This window comes from Astyanax mexicanus, chromosome 21 (genome assembly GCF_023375975.1).
Source record: "Astyanax mexicanus isolate ESR-SI-001 chromosome 21, AstMex3_surface, whole genome shotgun sequence".
Taxonomy (NCBI): domain Eukaryota; kingdom Metazoa; phylum Chordata; class Actinopteri; order Characiformes; family Acestrorhamphidae; genus Astyanax; species Astyanax mexicanus.
The window spans coordinates 10,425,712-10,446,329 of record NC_064428.1 but is presented as its reverse complement, the minus strand read 5'-3'; the positions used below and the strand labels follow the sequence as shown (position 1 = coordinate 10,446,329).

General features: G+C 41.6%; 1 protein-coding gene across 1 annotated transcript in view; it reads right to left on the bottom strand.

The window, feature by feature from the left end:
• The window catches only part of LOC103029360 (ribonuclease inhibitor-like), a 605,885-nt gene extending 587,831 nt beyond the window's left edge, over positions 1 to 18,054 (bottom strand). Inside the window, exons 1-6 of the mRNA XM_049470085.1 lie at positions 16,054 to 18,054; positions 14,111 to 14,170; positions 7,313 to 7,663; positions 4,723 to 5,073; positions 3,209 to 3,298; positions 1,414 to 1,579 (exon numbers count right to left, since the gene is read on the bottom strand). Of these exons, the coding sequence (XP_049326042.1) occupies positions 1,414 to 1,579; positions 3,209 to 3,298; positions 4,723 to 5,073; positions 7,313 to 7,663; positions 14,111 to 14,168 (1,016 nt within the window). The 5' untranslated portion in view covers positions 14,169 to 14,170; positions 16,054 to 18,054. The remainder of the gene's footprint in view (positions 1 to 1,413; positions 1,580 to 3,208; positions 3,299 to 4,722; positions 5,074 to 7,312; positions 7,664 to 14,110; positions 14,171 to 16,053) is intronic.
• Between the last annotated feature and the right edge of the window lie 2,564 nt (positions 18,055 to 20,618).

Sequence of the window (20,618 nt, the reverse complement as noted above, 5' to 3'; positions counted from 1 at the left end):
CTGTGTTTGGTGATGTGTGGTTTAGATGAAGCTGCTCGGCCATAGAAACCCATTCCATGAGTCTCTCTACACTACTGCTCTTGATCTAATCTGAATCTACATGAAGTTTGGAGGTGTGTAGTGACGTAGTGACTCTGCAGAAAGTTGGTTCCTCTGTGTTATTTTACACTGACAGAGCACAGAGTCGCTGTCGTTCCCAGTCGTGTTAATATTTCACAGTACCATGCTGGAATTACTATAATTTTAGTTCTTTATTAAGAAATATGATCAAATCTGAAAACAATATCAATAGATATATAATCACAGCATTTTTGAAGTAAGCTATAAAAATTAATAATCTAAAAATTAAAATTCAAAATCAATATAAATTTCTAATAATAATTTAAAAATAATTTAACTTAGGATATCCTTAATCCTCTCTAACCACTCTAATTACAATTCTAGTTGATAGACACCTGATACCTCATTCTCATTTTAAACATTGTGAATGTTGGGTGTAATAACATTATTCAAATGGTGTTTTCAAACTGTGCATTTCTTCAATATATATTTAGTTATATTACCTCTCAGTATTATTCACATAAAGATCAAATATAAATACACTATATTGCCAAAAAGTATCTGCTCACCTGCCTTGTAATGCAGATTTTAAACCATGGAAACCCATTCCAAGAATCTCTTTATGCACTGCTCTTTATCTAATCTGAAGCTACATGAGGTTTAAATGTGCTGGAGTTCACTGAGCTCCTGAGAGCGACCCATTCTTTCACTAATGATTGTAGAAGCAGTCTGCTTGACTAGGTGCTGCTTTTATACTGCTTTTCTGACATTAAAGTGATTGGAATCTGGTCACACTTAGAATCTCAGTGAATTTCAGGGATATTAAATTCAGATATGCAGTTAGTTTGTGCCTCTCATGTCTATTCACAAATAAAATACTCTTTTTTTTATCTTTACTCAACTGCAGAAAGTTCTGACCCATCAAATCAGCAATGTGCTCAAGGCACTTACACAGTATGTCAAGGGGACTGCAGTTATGTGGACTGAGGGAAACTATTTAAAATTTCAACAAAATGATTCCTTCCATGCAGCCCAAATCTCAAGTCTATCTATGAGAATTTTGTGGCCAATAGTTTTCATTTCTGGAGCAACACATCAGTTACACAATTACCCAAACTTGGCATATCATGAACTATATTGCAACAATAAGTAGTCAACACTTTTATTAATTCTGGACTGTAATTACAACTGTAGCTGGGGTTCTAGTTTGGAAAGCGGGTCAGTGGTGCATGATGGGAGGGAGACACTGTGCCCCTCAGCACTCCTCTACTCACAATCTGTAGTGATGGTCACCACAATACAGTAGTAACCCTTTTAGCATGATAATTGATAATCTGTATAATAAACACTCACTGAGCCTTCCTGCAGTTTGTGATAGCTGGAATGAGTCTCCTGTATCCTTTGTCTGTTGTTCTGAATTTCCTCAGGTTCAGCTCTTTGCGGGGATTCTCGGTGTGGAGACGCATGTAGGTTATAACTGAGCACTGTGTAGGAGAGAGCTGCTTTTCAGAGTATTTATCTGGAATCAGAGACAGACAGCAGAACATTGATAAGATACTGCTGTCACTCAGTGACAGGTCTTCAGTCACAAATATTCATGTAAAAAGGGCTTTTATCCAATACAAAAGGGTGGGGTTGTTTTCCTTTAAGGGAAGCTGCTGCTGATAGGTTCAGTATTCTGTAAAAAATCTCGGGGTAATTTTTGACGACAGGCTGAAATTTGGTTGCCAGGTTAGCTCGGTCGTGAAAAGTTTTTATCATTTGAGGGTTTTATCTAAAGTAAAAGGATATCTACCATATAAAGATTTGGAAACGATAATCCATGCTTTTATCAATTCAAATGTTGGATTATTGTAGTTCTCTCTACTTTGGCCTTGATCAGTCACTGTTGCACCGCCTGCAGCTCGTACAAAATGCAACGGTTCATCTCCTCACTGGTAAACGTAAGCGTGATCACATTTTCCCCAGTCTTAGCTTCGCTACATTGGCTTCCAGTTGCTTTTAGAATAGATTTTGAAATTGTATTGTTTGTTTTCAAAGCTCTTAATGGCTTAGCCCCTCAATATCTAACCGATTTACTTCATGTTTACTCTGCCGCCAGATCACTGAGATCCTCCAATCAGCTCTTACTGGTCCCTCCTAAAACAAAACTCAAAACCAAAGGTGACCGAGCCTTTGTGGCGGCAGCCCCTAGCCTCTGGAATAACCTGCCCTGGTACATTCGATCTGCAGGTTCTTTTAAGGTTTTTAAATCCTCTTTAAAACACACTTTTTCTCTCTGGCATCATATTTAAGTAGACTCTTGGCTGATAACCTTGATTTGTTTTATTTTTAACTATTTTAATGTATTTCATATGAACTTCGTACTGTGTTATTGTATTTAAAAAAAATTATAAATTTAAGCTGTCCTGCAGGCTCAGGGTGTATCAGTGTCTGTCAACATTTTAAAAAATGAAACACTATGGCAGGAGACCGAGGAGGAAACCACTGCTGACACAGACACACAAAAATGTAGACTCAGAACTGATTCTGAACTTTTTTCTATACCTGGGAGTTTGGCAGGGGTGGTAGTGCTATGTATGTGACGCATAACTGGGCCCAGATATATAAACAGTTTGTGTATAGTCATGATGATCATACTGTCAAGGGAGGTCCATGGCTATGCACCCCTTGGAGATTTTTTTAGCATCTTAAAGCATGTTAAATTAAAACTCCAGCTGCAAAACAGCTAATTTCTTATATGTTAATGAGGAAATCAACAGAACCAGAGTGAAACTAAGCCAGACTCCCTCCAGCATTCACTCCAGTTCAGTTTAAAATTAAATAAAAATTAAAGCAGTAATTTAAATTATTTTATTCTGTAGTTTAGAGATGATCCTGAAATAACACTCTGCTGTGTAAAAACTTGTTCACCGTCTGAACTTTAGCGTAGCATTTCCAGCCTTTAAGGCTGGTTTGTGCTTAATGCATAAATAAATTGTCAAAACAGACACAGCCCAACGCGAAAGCTCCGCACGTTGGTCCCCACAAAGCGTAGTTTCTTCTCATGTGGTCATGCTGAAAAAATAGCTGCGTTACACAACCCAAACATGAATATAATCCTTAAAGTAATTAAACATTTTTAGTGAAAATGATGGAATAAAATTACCTTTTAAGATGTATGCTATAAAGGCAGTTAAAATAACAGCAAAAACAAAAATGCAGATAATGGCAATCTTCCAACCATGAAATCCTTTTCCTGAAAAACAAACCAGATACAAGTTACTATTTATGTACAAAAAGATCTTTAAGAATTTGAACAGTGATGCAATTCTGAAGTTTTGTCTTCAGGCTCTCAGTGGATCTAAAATAAAACAGTTCATGATGTGAATGAAGTGTACAAGTCCAGATTGTTTGACAACAGAACTGCATTAGTAATTTAGTAATTGTTTACATTGTTCACTTTATTGTAAATTCATTATTGAATACATACTATAAATTAGAAGAGAATCAGTAGAGTTAATGGCTGTCAGATGATTGGAATCAATAAGTGTCACAAAATGCCGTTTCCTTCTTTGAGATGCTTTGCTCAGCCTTTATTTTAGCCCCCTTCAGTTAATGCTTGTTTGAGCTGTTTTCTGCTTCAGTTTTGCCTTAAAAAGCTTGTGGTACTTTAATTGTATGTTTCAGAAATGTTTCATCTATATACTCTAAATTACCATTGTATGATTTTGACTGAATTTGTGCAGATTTTATGTTTACATATTGCAGAATGTTTCAGTCTCATCATAAGGAAAAACCAGTAACCCAGTTCCACTAGCAGAAATGCATACCTCTCACACACCACTGTCCACTCAATAGTATTAGATGATGTGGTATGCTCAGGGTCATGAACTCTTTATTTCCTTCTTCATATTCAGGTTAATCTTTGTTTTATCTGTGAAAAAAATCTTGTTCTAGAACTAATCAGACTTTTATTTATTTTGGTGTAATCTGGCCTTAAGCCTTACCCATGGTTTGCATATTGAAGTAAACCACATTTTATTCACAGTGGAAGATAGAACACATGGTGATGAAATAGACATTTTACAATTTGATGAAAAATATAATTTAGAACTTATATAATTAAATATAAAAAAGAGTCTTTTAAAGTAGAGTCTCTCAGAAGCAACAATACACAGGCATTTATCAATCTGTCAAAAACTGTCAAAAAATTGAATTTTAGTAAAATGTTCCTTTGCTTTGGATTTCTTTTGGTGAGATAAATAAAGGATCATCTTAACATATAAATCTGACTGTCAGTATTAAAGATGGATGATCCGTGTTCTTGGGCTGATCGCGATACCAATCTTGGGCAGGGCCAAATGCCACAAAGACGCCAGGCCAACAACAGCTCCCCCTAATTATCGCCACCTCTAAACAAAAACTGGGAATCTAAGCTGACTCCAAATAAACGAAAGTGCTCAGTAATCAGATTTCAGAAATAAAGAAATTATTTGAAAATAGTTTATATTTATATTTCATATTATAATGACATATCATCGTCCATCGGCACAATCCTAAAATATACAGAAAGCTTATAACACTGAATAAAGAGTTGAGATGAAGTACTCATCACTGCATAGTTTATACATACAACAAAGATGTAAAATCATGATGAACTGAAATTGTAAAGTTTCTCACCTTTAACTTCAACATACAGAGTCACATCATCATACCAGCCAAATGATCTAATCAAACATTTGTAAGCTCCATCATCAGAAGGTTGGAGAGCTGAGAGTATCAGTGAGGCGTTTCCTTTCTTCAGTTCTTCTTTAAACAGAGCTGTTCTCCCTCTGTAAGACTCCATCTGATCTCCATTTCTGTCTTTATAATCTTCATACAGGTGAACTAGCGTGTCTGTCTCATGCTGTCTGGACCACTCCACAATCATACCCTCAGCACTGATGCTGGGTTGGAGAGAACAGGGCAGAACCAGATCTTCTCCAGCTTCAGCAACAAGAGGAGCAGCTGCACCAACTAGTTTCAAACGTACTAAAATAAGAATGAAAAATAAAGTAAAACCCAAAGGAATGTTAATTCTTTTCACTGCATTCAGTTAACCAAGTAGCTGCTAAGCCCTCAAAGATCAGTGTATTGCTTAAACAAACATATTAACTTAAATACTTATTGACTTAGAATGCACATTTAGCAAGAATGTATAATAAAGTGGAGGAAAAGTATTTGATCCCCCACTGATTCTGACACTCCAACATCTCCACCAAGGGTAAGACTAAAGAGCTGTGTAAAGATGTCAGGGACATAATTAACTTAATTTTAATGGAGTGGACAGAATACAGCATCTCTCTTATCCACATTAATTTAAGGAATTTTAGTGATGTTAATGAAGGAGTGAAACCTGTTTAAACTCACCTCAGCAGCTCTCTGCAGTAATTTAACTCAGCACGGGTAATGTCAGTGTTTAAACTGTTCAGAACTAGTAAAGACTGACTGTAGAGTTTAGTGGAGTTCAATGTGTTAGTTTGTGTTTAATGAACACAGCCCTCTTATTACACTGTATGCGTCTCTATCGCACGCGCTCTCTCCCTCTCTTGTGCGCTGCAAGCCCCACCCACACTGAAGCCTCATTGGCCAACTATGCATAAGGAGTGGCAAATCAGGACGGTCATACTCTCTGTGTGTGTGTGTGTGTGTGTGTCTTCTTCTCGCGCCATTTTTTTCTCGTGTGCTCACTCTCTCTCCATCGAACATTAATGACACGTCAACAATGAAATTCCGCATCGATAATTTTTAATAGTTGATGTTGTCGATTACACAGACTAAACGTTGCAGCCCAATACAACATTACTGTCAATTAACCTTGGCCTGGAGCTCCATGCAAGGTATCACCTCGTAGAGTCTCACTGATCTTGAGAAAGGCTAAAAATCAGCCAAGAGCTACATGGGAGGAACTGGCTAATGATCTCAAGGAAGCTGGGACCACAGTCTACAAAAAAAAAAAAAACATTTGTAATACACTAAGACATAATGGTTTAAAATCCTGTAGTGCACGCAAGGTTCCTGTAGTGCACGAAGGTGCTGTGGTCAGATGAGACCAAAATTAAGCTCTTTGGCCTCAACTCAACTCGACGTGTTTGGAGGAAGAAAAATACAGAATATGACCCATAGAACACCATTCCACTATCAAGCATGGTGGTGAAAATATTGTTTTTGGGTGTTTTTCTTCTAAGGGCACAGGTCAACATCACCTGCACTAATGGGAAGATGAAAAATCCTGTGTGACAATCACCTTGCCTCTGCCAGGGCACTGAAAATGGGTTGCGGATGGGTCTTAAAGCACAACAACGACCCAAAACATACAGCTATGGAAACAAAGAGTGGCTCCACAAGAAGCATATCAAGGTCATGGAATGGCCTAGCCAGTCTCCTGACTTCAATCCCACTGGAAATCTGTGGAGAGAGACTATATAAAGCTTCACGTTTCCAAATGTAAGTCTTAAAACCTTAAGGATTTGGAGATGATCTGCAAAGAGAAGTGGGCCAAAATTACTCCTGAAGTGTGTTCAAACCTTATAAAAACTACAAGACACATCTGGCTGTTGTGCTTGCCAACAAGGGCTTTGCCACCAAGTATTAAATTATGTTTTACTAGGGAGTCAAATGCAAATTTCTTTCAATGAAATTCTAATTAATTTTTGTTTCTTATTTCATGTAATTTGCATAATTATGCATAAATTGAACAGTCAGGTCTTGAAGTTGCAATCCAAGGGGGGCTGGCTAGTATTGGATAGACAGACAACTAGACAGTTGGTGCTAATGTTACGGCAGATCAATGTATGTTATGATAGAGCAGTGGCCGTCTGCTGCAGAAGTGAAGGCAGGGGTCAAATAACAAGGAGGTAAATAAAGTGAGGGCATATCTATAATCAAAGCCAACAATGCCAAATCAAAGGGTCAACATTAAAAGAAAACTAGGATACTCAATAAAATTACACGTTTTATACTGATTTTTTGGGCAGGTGTAATTGAATTGAACTATCACAAAATGGCTGCTGCCTTCACTTCCAAAAAAGTCAGATATTGAAAGTAAATAACATCAATTCCTGATCTTTTGAAGATCAGTCCAATTTTTACAAAACCTTTCATTTTTTTCACCCTGAATTATTAGTATTATGTATTAATAGAGACAAATCTTATGTAGTCTTTTGAGACGTAATGAAATTCATTGGACACTTTTCTTTTTCAACTGTATAAAATCTGTTACTGCTCTTACCATTAATTGCAACACGAAGAGTAAAGTCCTCATACCAGGATTCAGATGTAATTAAACACTTGTAAGTTCCCTCATCAGAAGGTTGGAGTGCTGACAGTTTCAGGGAGGTGTTTCCTTTCTTCAGTTCTTCTTTAAACAGAGCTGTTCTCCCTCTGTATGTCTTAATCTGATCATTATTTGTGTCTTTATAATCTTTGTACAGATGGACCAGTCTATCAGTCAGATCTGTTCTAAGCCACTCCACCATCATACCCTCAGCACTGATGTTGGGCTGAAGAGAACAGGGCAGAATCAGATCTTCACCAGTTTCAACAACAAGAGGAGCAGCTGGACCCACTACATTAAAACGCTCTGCAATATAAAACAAACAGGACAGCACAAATTATACAATATTCTGTAGTAACAATCCTCTAACCACCTGTTGTATTATCTGCAGTTTGTATTTTGGGAAACAATCTATGAACATTTTGATTTACTCTGCATTTAATATATATATATATATATATATATATATATATATATATATATATATATATATAAACGATGTAAGAAAGTTATTCGACTACAGCTCAGCGTCCAATAGCATAATGTTTACTGTCAGGGTTTCAGGACAAGTCAGATGTTCCCAGATGTAAAAATTTAAAGATGAATTTAGGAGTTGACAGGTAACACAGCAAGGTTTAACCAACACACGAGTAACCATATAGCAAACAGTTCTGATCTTCAACTGAAGATGTTCAGTGTTTCATTTAGCTCGGAAAAGCTGTTAGCCACTGTCGTGTTCGGCGGCTTAGTTTTTTTAGCAACAAGGCTTAACCCTGGTATTACCAATAGCTATATGCCGATATTTTGAGCTCAATAACTGTGGACTCAAATAACCTGTATCCATAATCCACATATATCATCTTCTTCTTCTTCTTCCTCGCGTTATTCCCGCTTTAAGTCGCAGGGTCCGCGTATCGACATGCCAGTCTCCACTTGGTGCGATCCATGGCGTCCTCAGGAGCAACATTTAAGTTTTTCATGTCCTCCTTAATTGGTCAAGCCACCGCTTCTTTGGCCGTCCTCGGGGCCTCCTCCCTCGTGGGCTGAGGCGCACCGCTGTGTTGGCCACCGAGTTCTCATCGCTTCGGGCAACATGTCCGTACCACCGCAGGCGTGCTTCTCGCATCTTGTCGGTAATCGGGGCCACACCCATTCGTCTTCGGACGTCCTCGTTCATGATGTGGTCATGCAGCGTCAGGCCGAGGCTCCACCGGAGCATCCTCATCTCCATGCCGTGCAGCGCTTGCTCGTGTCGTGCGGTTGCGGGCCAGCATTCGCAACCGTAGAGGGCGACAGGGCGTACGATGGTCTTGTATATCTTGCCCTTGAGGCATACTGGCATCTTGCGGTCGCAGAGTACGCCCGTCACTTGGCGCCACTTGGCCCAGGCAGCGCTGACTCGGGCACGGGCATCTGGGAGCGTGTCGCCATCGCTGCTAAGGATGGATCCGAGGTACTTGAACTGCGTGGCCTTCTTGAGGGGCACGCCTTTGACGTTGATGGTTCCACCAGTTTGCTCGCCAAATTCCATGTATTCAGTCTTCGCGATGTTTAGGTGCATTCCATTCTCACTCAGCCGTGCGTCCCATTGTTGCACTTGGGCCTCCAGTTGTCCTCGGGCTTCGTCAGCTATATCCACGTCGTCGGCATACAGTAGCGTCCACGGGTGCGGGTGTTGGAGATCAGCAGTTACTGTGTCCATGCACAGGATGAACAGGAGCGGAGACAGGGCCGATCCTTGGTGCACTCCCACCGTGATTGGAAATGGTGGTGAGATTCCCACTGGGCTTCGGACGACGCTGCTGACGTCTTGGTAGAGTAGCCGGATCCACTGGACGTAGATCTCGGGTACTCCGTGGGACCGCAGGGCGTGCCAGATGAGGTCGTGAGGCACTCGGTCGAACGCCTTCTCCAGGTTCAGAAACGCCATGTGGATCGGCAGGTTCTTTTCTCGGTGGCGTTCAATAAGCAGCCTGGCTGCATGGATGGCGTCGGTTGTTCCATGGCCTTTGACGAATCCGCACTGGTTGGGTGTGATCTCGACTATCTTGCGAATCCGGGCATCAATGACTCGTTCGAAGATCTTCATGGCGTGGCACAAGAGGCGAATGGGTCGGTAGTTGGCGCATTCCAGGACGTTGCCCTTGCCCTTCCAGATGGGCACCGTGGTGCTGGTCAGCCAAGCCTTAGGGGCGGCTCCATCTTCGACGGTGCGGTTAAAAAGGCTGGCGAGCAGTGCAGCACCTTGACGGCCCATAAGCTTCCATGCCTCCGCAGGGATATCGTCCGGTCCTGGGGCTTTTCCATTCTTCATCCTCTTTATGGCAATTTCGACTTCGGCGGTGCTAATCAGTGGGACGGGGCCAGAGACTGGATCAGCAGATTCGATTGGTGGGTGGGGAAATTCCTCGTTAGAGATCTTGGCGAAGTAGGTGCCCCATCGTTGCAAGATTGTTCGTCCCATAAGTTCCTCCGCCACGCAGTGGATCCGTGAGCCGTCAGCCGGCTGGTCGGTGTCAATTCCGAGGTTACTGATGGCATTGGCAAGTTGTTGCTTGCATTCCGGTAGATGCCACCACTTGATTCTCGATCCCAGGGTCGTGCGCAGCTTACGGTGTTGACCGAGGTCGAGGCGCATGTCCGATACGAGGAGGCGGTGCTGCGCTCCAATTGATTCTGATGGAATCACTTTCGCGTTGATAGCGAGCTTGAGATGTTGACGCCGGACAAGGATATAATCGATCTGGGTTGACCTTCCTCCGCTGCTGTAGGTGATCAGGTGAGGCGCATTCTTCCTGAAGAAGGTGTTAACGATCGCAAGGTTGTGTGCTTCGGCACACTCCAGGATGCGCTGGCCATCGTCGTTACGGGTGCCGTAGCCTTGGCTTCCGTGGTACTGATGGAAGCCATTCCTCGTGGATCCGACGTGGCCGTTAAGGTCTCCACCGATCACCAGATGCTCTTCGGGTCCGATTGATTGGATCACAGCATCCAGCTGTTCCCAGAATTTGTCCTTCTCCTCGCAGGTGCAGTTGGTTTGCGGGGCGTAGCATGAGATTACTTGCAGGACCACCTCGCCTGAATGGATCTTGATTGACATGAGCCGATCTGATGTTCGGTTCACTTCGACCACACTGTCCTTGAGCTTCTCATTTACGATAATTCCTACGCCATTCCGAGCCGAGTTGTGGCCATTGTAGATGAGCTTGAAGCCTTCGCCGGTGTCCCTGGCTTTTGATCCCTTCCACTTTGTTTCTTGAACGCACGCAATGTCGATGCGGCGGTTCTTCAAGGATGCGGCCAATTCGCGGCTTCTTCCGGTCATTGTACCGATGTTGATGGTTCCAATTCGAAGTTGGGCTAACTTCTTTGGCCCGCCTCGCCCGTGGGCGGGGGACCCTTGCTTACTTTTCGCGCCGTTCAGGTGAGGACAGCACACGTCGCCTCCGGGGGACACCCTAGTTGTTACTACCAAATTTCGAGCTGGCATGTCCATTTTGGTGCGACCGACAATTCTCCAACCGATGCGTCGCTCCATCTGACGTTGGAAGCCCTCACCGTTTGCCGAGACCCCAAGGGTTCCGTTACCAGCCGTCGCCACGAGGAGGAGGTGATGGGACTTTGACGGCCTAATCCACATATATCATAACCTTCCTAAAATAATCACCTTAATGCAAAAAGGTGATCATCACCTCATGATGCTGCATGGCCACCTGTGGTAAATGAAGGCTATAGACTGCGAGGCTGTTTAGTCTTATAATTATATATGTTTTTTTTTACTTTTTTAGTCTGCATGAATGGGTGCTCTCTCTTGAATTGTGTATCAGATCCAGATGCAAATACCTGGAAATGAAAGCTGAAATGTTGACCTTTTGTGTCATTATTTTTAAATGTCAAACCTAAATGACAGTAAAACAAAATAATTGGTCTTACAGTCCCAATACTTTTGGATGGGATTGTTTACTGGATCGACTGAAATTAAGAAATATGTTGTGACATAAACTGTTGCCCTATTGTACCCACACTAACTGAAAGATCTGCTACAGCTATGTGGGGTAACATGCACGTGGGAATTATTTGCCCTGAACAGGAGAAAATGTGGCTGGATTGAGAATTAAATTCTGGAGTCTGAGGCCTTCCAGACAAATCTGACATAGCAAAACGCCTTCATATTTTTAAAACTTTCACCTAGAAATCCTTCTTCCCAAAGTGGCTCATACTGTGTACTTACATTCAAAATTCATTACTGGAGTTCAATACCAGCTTCTGATGTGTTTTATGGCATTTTCACACCTATAACTCACACCTGTAACTCAGACCTATAACTCACAACTGTAACTCACACCTATAACTCACACCAATAACTCACACCTATAACTCTCACCTATAACTCTCACCTATAACTCTCACCTATAACTCTCACCTATAACTCTCACCTATAACTCTCACGTATAACTCTCACCTATAACTCACACCTATAACTCTCACCTATAACTCTCACCTGTAACTCACACCTGTAACTCAGACCTATAACTCACAACTGTAACTCACACCTATAACTCTCACCTATAACTCACACCTATAACTCTCACGTATAACTCTCACGTATAACTCTCACCTATAACTCTCACCTATAACTCTCACCTATAACTCTCACCTATAACTCACACCTATAACTCACACCTATAACTCTCACGTATAACTCTCACCTATAACTCTCACCTATAACTCTCACCTGTAACTCTCACCTGTAACTCTCACCTGTAACTCTCACCTATAACTCTCACCTGTAACTCACACCTATATCTCTCACGTTTAACTCTCACCTATAACTCACACGTATAACTCTCACCTGTAACTCACACCTATAACTCACACCTGTAACTCACACCTGTAACTCACACCTGTAACTCACACCTATAACTCTCACCTGTAACTCACACCTATAACTCACACCTGTAACTCTCACCTGTAACTCACACCTATAACTCACACCTGTAACTCTCACCTGTAACTCACACCTATATCTCTCACGTTTAACTCTCACCTATAACTCTCACCTATAACTCTCACCTATAACTCTCACCTTTAAGTCTCACCTGTAACTCACACCTATAACTCTCACCTGTAACTCTCGCCTATAGCTCTCACCTATAACTCACACCTATAACTCTCACCTATAACTCTCACCTATAACTCACACTTATAACTCTCACCTATAACTCTCAGCTATAACTCACACCTGTAACTCTCACCTGTAACTCACACCTATAACTCTCACCTATAACCCTCACCTTTAAGTCTCACCTGTAACTCACACCTATAACTCACACCTATAACTCTCACCTATAACTCTCACCTATAACTCTCACCTTTAAGTCTCACCTGTAACTCACACCTATAACTGTCACCTATAACTCACACCTATAACTCTCACCTATAACTCTCACCTTTAAGTCTCACCTTTAAGTCTCACCTGTAACTCACACCTATAACTCTCGCCTATAACTCTCACCTATAACTCACACTTATAACTCTCACCTATAACTCTCAGCTATAACTCTCAGCTATAACTCACACCTGTAACTCTCACCTGTAACTCTCACCTGTAACTCTCGCCTATAGCTCTCACCTATAACTCACACCTATAACTCTCACCTATAACTCTCACCTTTAAGTCTCACCTGTAACTCACACCTATAACTCTCGCCTATAACTCTCACCTATAACTCACACTTATAACTCTCACCTATAACTCTCAGCTATAACTCTCAGCTATAACTCACACCTGTAACTCTCACCTGTAACTCTCACCTGTAACTCTCGCCTATAGCTCTCACCTATAACTCACACCTATAACTCTCGCCTATAACTCTCACCTATAACTCACACTTATAACTCTCACCTATAACTCTCACCTATAACTCTCACCTATAACTTTCACCTATAACTCTCACCTATAACTCTGCACACCTCCAGGGAGCTATTCACCCGAATATTGAACACACCAGAGAACTTGGTATTTAAGACCATTCAACACTCACACTCATCACAGATAATTGTTCGGTTCGCTCTGCCTTACAAAGCGTTACTTCTCTGTTTTTGATTGCTCTCGTTATTGACCATTTTTCGGTGTACCTTGATTTTTGGCCTGTTCTTCTTTGTTGATTGCCTCTATTTGAACCTTGGACTGTTACTCACTGGTATGTTATTTCCTGTTGGCTACCAGAACTGACCCTGCATATCCTGACTACTCTTGTAACGCTCTTTTTTTATAATAATGTTTCTTATTTGTATCTGCGTGTGTCTATGTAAGATGTGCCTTACCACGACAAACATTTCAAACATTATATCTGTTTAGTTTTCATAAGTTCATTTTGCTGCATATCACAAATGCTAATGGAGGGGGAGTTGACTTCTGTCAGTGAGGGGGAATTCAGCACAACAACTGGGAAAACAACAATATTCTACAAACCAATTAATGTAAAGTATAGGGAGATTAGGAAAATAGGCTGTCCACATAGGTGATAAGGAGAGGACTTGGGACAGTTCTGTATTCCATTCAGTAAACTGTAGAGTGAAACCAAACCTAACCAAACCAGTTACTATATACAAAGTAACAAACACGAGACTCAGTACAGACTCTGGTTCGGACTTTCAGGTGTGAAAACAACCTTGGTTAAGGTAACTGTTGAGTACACACACACAGCACACATAAACACACACACACACCTGTACCAGGAATACACATACCTGACATGGTCTCCATTAGTCCAGAGAAAGCCACTAGAATCACCCAGAGAATCTTCATCTCTGCAAGAGAGGTTAAACAGATTCAGTTTTATAAATACAGTCCCTTCCAAAAGTATTAGAACAGTGAGGCCAGTCCCTTAATGTTTGTGGATGAAGGTATTTGTGAACATTCCTCTTTATAAAACAATTCCAGTTCAGTTGAGTTTGATGGTCGCCGAGCATGGACAGCCCGCTTCAAATCATCCCACAGATGTTCAATTACATTCAGGTCTGGGGACTGGGATGGCCATTCCAGAACATTGTAATTGTTCCTCTGCATGAATGCCTGAGTAGATTTGGAGCGGTGTTTTGGATCATTGTCTTTCTGAAATATCCATCCCCGGCGTAACTTCAACTTCCTCACTGATTCTTGAACATTATTCTCAAGAATCTGCTGATACTGAGTGGAATCCATGTGACCCTCAACTTTAACAAGATTCCCGGTGCCGGCATTGGCCACACAGCCCCAAAGCATGATGGAACCTCCACCAAATTTTACAGTGGGTAGCAAATGTTTTTCTTGGAATGCTGTGTTTTTTTGACGCCATGCATAACGCCTTTTTGTATGACCAAAGAACTCAATCTTTGTTTCATCAGTCAACAGAACCTTCTTCCAAAATGAAGCTGTCTTGTCCAAATGTGCTTTTGCATACCTCAGGCTACTCTGTTTGTGGCGTGCTTGCAGAAATGGCTTCTTTCTCATTGCTCCCTGTACTCTGCTGTAAGTTGGCCATCACTGCATATTCGTCGTTTGAGTCACTGGTACATGCTTATTTATAAAACTCTTCTTGGTCTGTCTCCTCAGTACCTCAGTAGTTTGTTACAATATTCCTCTTCTTCTTACAACACCCGTTCTGCCCATCTTATCATGCTACAAGTCCCCAAGATGAAAACTTCACTTGGTTTGTCGGCATTCCAAGCTGCTGCCAATGATTGGAACTTGCTACAGAAAACATTAAAATTAGATCTTTTTATCTCAATGTCAGATTTTAAGAAAACTATTGCAGAATTGTTGAATGAGAAATGTTGTTTTCACATTGCTTGATGTTTTTTAATATATTTTGTGTATGTGAGTTTATGTTCAAGAGACTTTTTTTGCCTCTTGTCAGGCTGCCATTGTAAATAAGAAACTGTTCTTAATGACTTGCCTGGTTAAATAAAGAATGATGATATTTTTTTTGGCCTGCCACTTCTGGGTCTTCCATTTCCTTACTATGTTCCTCACAGTGGAAACTGACAGGTTAAATCTCTGAGACAACTTTTTGTATCCTTCCCCTGAACAACTATGTTGAACAATCTTTGTTTTTAGATCATTTGAGAGTTGTTTTGAGGAACCCATGATGCCACTCTTCAGAAGAGATTCAAATAGGAGAACAACTTGCCACCTTAAATACCTTTTCTCATGATTGGATACACCTGACTATGAAGTTCAGTAAGTTAGTAAAAAGTAGTTAGGAGTATTCAAATCAATAAAATGATAAGGGTGACCATACTTTTGCACCGGTCAAATTTAGGTTTAATGCATATTGCACATTTTCTGTTAGTACAATAAGCCTCGTTTCAATCCTGTAATATTACTGTGTCCATCAGTTATTAGATATATCAAACTGAAATGGCTGTTACAAACACCCAAATATTTAGAACTAAAAATGCTCACCCAGCCGTCTGCAGCCAGGTCCTCTTGATTTACACACGGTTTGATTTGTTACAAACAGCAGAGATGTAGTAATGATTCAGGACGCTGTGACACATTACAAATGCAGCAGGGTTTAGCTCCCCCTTTTGTCCCCCCCCCCCCCCCCCCTATGTTAATAATGTGTTCAGTTTAGAAGCAAGTGATTGGTAGAGCTAGGGGGATGTAAAAAACTGTTACATAATCAGAAGTTAGGTTGCTCGCTGCTCACCGCATGGACGAAGACTACGATCCCGTTCTGTGCCCGAGAAAGAGCACCAACAACAGCAGAGTGCTATCGCTGCTCTCTCTGTGCTCTCGCGGGGCAGCGATCAAGCGAGTGACGTCACATATAAGAACGTTGAGACTCAATCAAACAGGGTTCTGCGGCAGCATATCTAAGGAAGAGAATGTGAGTTAAAAAAAAGAAGAAAATTAAACAGGGTTCTACAGCAGCATATCTGAGGAAGAGAATGTGAATAAAAAAAGAAGAAGAAGGAAATTAAACAGGGTTCTGCAACAGCATATCTGAGGAAGAGAATGTGAATAAAAAAATAGAAGAAGAAGGAAATTAAACAGGGTTCTGCAGCAGCATATCTGAGGAAGAAAGCGTGAAAATAAATAAATAAATAAAATAAAAGACAAAAAAGAAAAATGACTGATGAAAAAGTTATGGAAGCGAGCGCTACAGTGTCTGATCCTGACAATCCACCTACATGGCTGAAAGCAGTGCTAGACGATCAAGATAAAAGTAATCAGCAACTGCAAATGATGCTTACTCCAATACTTCATCAAATACGTGAGAATAACCCTGCTCCCCCACGAGGCTTAAACACTGAAAGAGCATCTGAGAGGCGTACTCACTTAAATCCTACCCAACCATCTTCATGGGAGATCCCACAGGGACCCAGCAACATGACTAGTGGTCCTTTTTGCTGCAGAATTAGAGGTGATACAGCAGACAGAACGGAATGCAGGCCCAAGCAGAACAAGTCACACTTCCGACCCTGATGTAAGGCCTAGAGATAACCGTTCAGCATCAGCTTACCCTGGCAATTATAGATCTCGCAGCCCTTCTCAACCACACCAGCATGCTTCTTTAGAAGGGCATAAGGTGAAACTAGCCCCTTATGATGGCACAGAAGATTGGGACTCATTTCTCTTGCCATTTGAATGACCAGAAAATATAGTTGGTGCAGCACCCAATGAGTTGACAAACCGCTTGAGTGTCTGAGAGGTGCTGCCATCAAGTATGTCTGCTCCCTACCAGAACACATTAGAGAAGATTACACAATATTAAAGGAACAGCTCACTCAGCGTTTCGGTCAAAGAGACCCTCCAACCATAGCTAGGAGAAAATTGGGAGAGCTACGTCAACTCAAGGAGTCCTCGGCCGAGTTTGCAGAGGAGGTCAGACGGCTGATCACATTTGCTTACCCTGGTGTGGATTTACAACTTCAAGACCAACTTGCGATTGATGCATTCCTGAAAGGGCTTAAAAAACATAAAGTGGCATATGAAGTAATGAATCGAGACCCACACACCCTCTTGGAAGCTCAACGACTTGCAGAAGCACATGAGCATAACTATCGTGCTACTTTGGGCAGAGATGTTAATACAAGGACTCAGGCCCGACGCATATCCTGGGCAGATGAGGAAAACATGCCTTATGAACTTCCTGTGACATCTCATAGAGTTCAAAGCCCAAGTTATGTAACAGCAGATCAGTTTGCAGCCCTGACTGAAAAAACAGCATGTTTGGCCGATTCATTTGAAAAGATCAAACAAAACTATGTAACTGTAAGCCAATTTCAGGTTTTGATGGAAAAACTGGAGCAAATTGAAAAAAAAAAAGCTTGATCAACCTACAGCTTCAAGTCAGCTAGACTGCCGCTCAGACAGCCCAGAGAGGAGGAAAGGTCAACCAAACCTGCTGCAGGGTAACCGGCCAAGAACTCGCTCACCAAGCCCCAGTTCAATATGTTGTAGATGTGGGGGTGAAGGACATTTTCAACGGGAGTGCAGGAGACCCCCAAGTCTAACAGCCCAGCACAGTCAGGGTGCTAAGGAGTTTAGTTCATCAACCTCCACAGATAAACTGACAAGTCCAGGAAGTCTAGCCCCACAAGTTGGTCGCACAATGTCTAGGGGCCCAAGTCTACTGATCACCCTAACAGTTAACAACATTCCAGTACAAGCTGTGCTTGATTTGGGTGCTGAAGCAACTGTCATCTCAGAGAGACTTTACCAGCAATTTCAGCCAAGTGGGCAAACAGCATCAGAGAACACATGCCTCAGGAACGCTGAATCAGGAAAAGAAATGACTGCTATGGGAGGTTTGAAGGTCACTTTCCAGTTGGGAACAAAGTGTTTGACATGGGAAGTCTATGTGGCCCCTATCCGTGACCAGGTCCTTCTTGGTCTTGATCTCTTGAGAGCTGCTGATGTAACAATTCATGCCAGTGGGAAAGTTTTCCTTGTTGAGAGTACATAGAGCGCGTTTGTTGCTGCCTCTTCTCACCGGCTTTCTTTTCTTTTTCTTTTTTTTTTTTTTTCCTCTCCCTTGTTACTTCCCCCTGACTTTATGGACTTGTTTTCGGACTTTTTGGTCTGTCTGCAATCTGGACTATTACGCTGGATTTCTCTGGTGCAATTTGGAACTGAACCATCTTCCCTGGTTGTGTACCCGGCTTTTTTTTCACTACCTGCTAACCACGCTCGAGCCCTCTCCCCTCCTCACCTCCCCTCCTCGACTACAGCCGCGATGAGTGAGTTTTTACCCCTCGCTAAGTTGTGTCAGTTAAATCTGATGTATTGGGTAGTTATTATCACTTTCCTGTACTCAGTCTCAGGGTTAGTGTGGTTGGTCTGGCTAACGTGCGTTGGTGGTTTTTAGTGATAGTGATGCTGTGCTTTGATCTACGTCCTTCTGGCTGCTTTTGGATATGGATTAATATTTTTTGGTCTACCTGTACGTATTTTTTTCCTGAGATGATCACATACTCGTCATATGAACTGAAAAACTTTAATACCCACTCGCGTCTGGATCCCCTGACATTTAACTTATGTCGGAGTTCTGGGTTTGTGCGTCGTCTGAGGTATATTCACCGGTCCCCGCGCTATCACGTCTCGCATTGTGCTTCAGATGGATACATTCCGGTTATTTGCTCTCAACGGCGGATTAATAAAAAGCCTAATCAGCCTTGTGGCAGTAATGCTGCTCACTTACATTCTCTCGCTGAGGTCAGCCTCGACTCATCCACTGGAACGTTTCCATACAAAATAGCTCTTCTGAACTCTCGCTCTATCTCTCACAAGGCATCTCTTATACATGACTTAATTATTGATAAGAGCCTGGACATGCTTCTTCTCACTGAAACATGGCAACAAGCTGGGGATTTCCTGAACTTCAATCTATTAGTGCCCCCAAAATTTACCTACATAACAAAACCACGTCTTGTGGGTAAAGGCGGTGGTTTGGCTGTAGTGTTTCATTCGGACTTGAATATTAAACAACTGGATTTCCATGACGTCACTACCTTTGAATACCTCGCATTGAAAGTAATCTCAGCAATTCCTCTACTAATGATGTTGATTTATCGCCCTCCCAAAACCTCTGTTAATGTATTCCTATCTGATTTGAGTGAACTACTCACTATGGCTTTATCTTTGTCATCTGTTATCATTTTGCTGGGTCACTTCAATATTCATGTTGATTCTAACTGTGCATTCTCCACTGAACTTTGTAATGTTTTTGAATGTTTTGGTTTGTCACAGCACGTTAATTTTCCTACACATGCTCATGGTCATACTCTTGACTTGCTCTGTACTCATGGTCTAAATAATGTTTCAGTTTCTGGTTCTGCTGTTGGTTTCTCTGACCATAAACTCATTGAGTGTGGTCTGGGTGTACCTCCTCCTAAAACTCATGTGATCTCTCTTCTCTCCTTCAGTAATCTTTCCTCTGTTTCCCCTCAAACATTTTCTAATCTTCTCCAGACTTCTGCTCTGTCAGACCCTTCTATACTGTCCTCTCCAGAGGATTTAGTCTTACACTACAATAGTACTGTGTCTGAAATAATTAATTCACTTGCCCCACTCAGGACTAGATGTGTCCCTGCCATTCGTACTTCGCCATGGTTCACCCCTGAGCTTAGAACCATGAAGGTTAAAATTAGATGTTTAGAGCGATTATATAGGAAAACGGGTCTCTCTGTTCATTTATCCCTTTTTACTGAACAGGTTTCCAGTTATAAGGTTGCATTAAATGCTGCCCGCTCAGTTTTCTACTCAAAACTTATAAACTCTGGTAGTCATAGGCCTAAAACTCTTTTTCATATCATAAATAAACTTCTCTTACCTCCTTCTTTATCCACCTTGAGCTCTTCAACCCAGTGTCAATCATTTTTGGCTTATTTTCAGGACAAAGTCAGTACAATCTATTCACAGTTTCCGAGATCATCTTGTTCTTCTTTTCCTGAGACTGTCTCGCTCCCACCAGACAAATGTCTCTTTGTCTTTACCCCTGTGGATTCTTCCACTGTTACTGAGATCATCTCTAAATCATCCTCCTGTACATCACACCTAGACCCAGCTCCCACAACTATTCTAAAAACTGCTGTCTCTGATATTTCTCCATTTATAACTCACTTAATACATTTGTGTTTTTCATTAGGCACTGTTCCACAGTCACTAAAAACTGCTAGTGTTACCCCTATACTGAAGAAACCTGGGCTAGACCCATTATGTTTAGCTAATTACCATCCAGTCTCTAATCTTCCCTTCCTCTCCAAAATT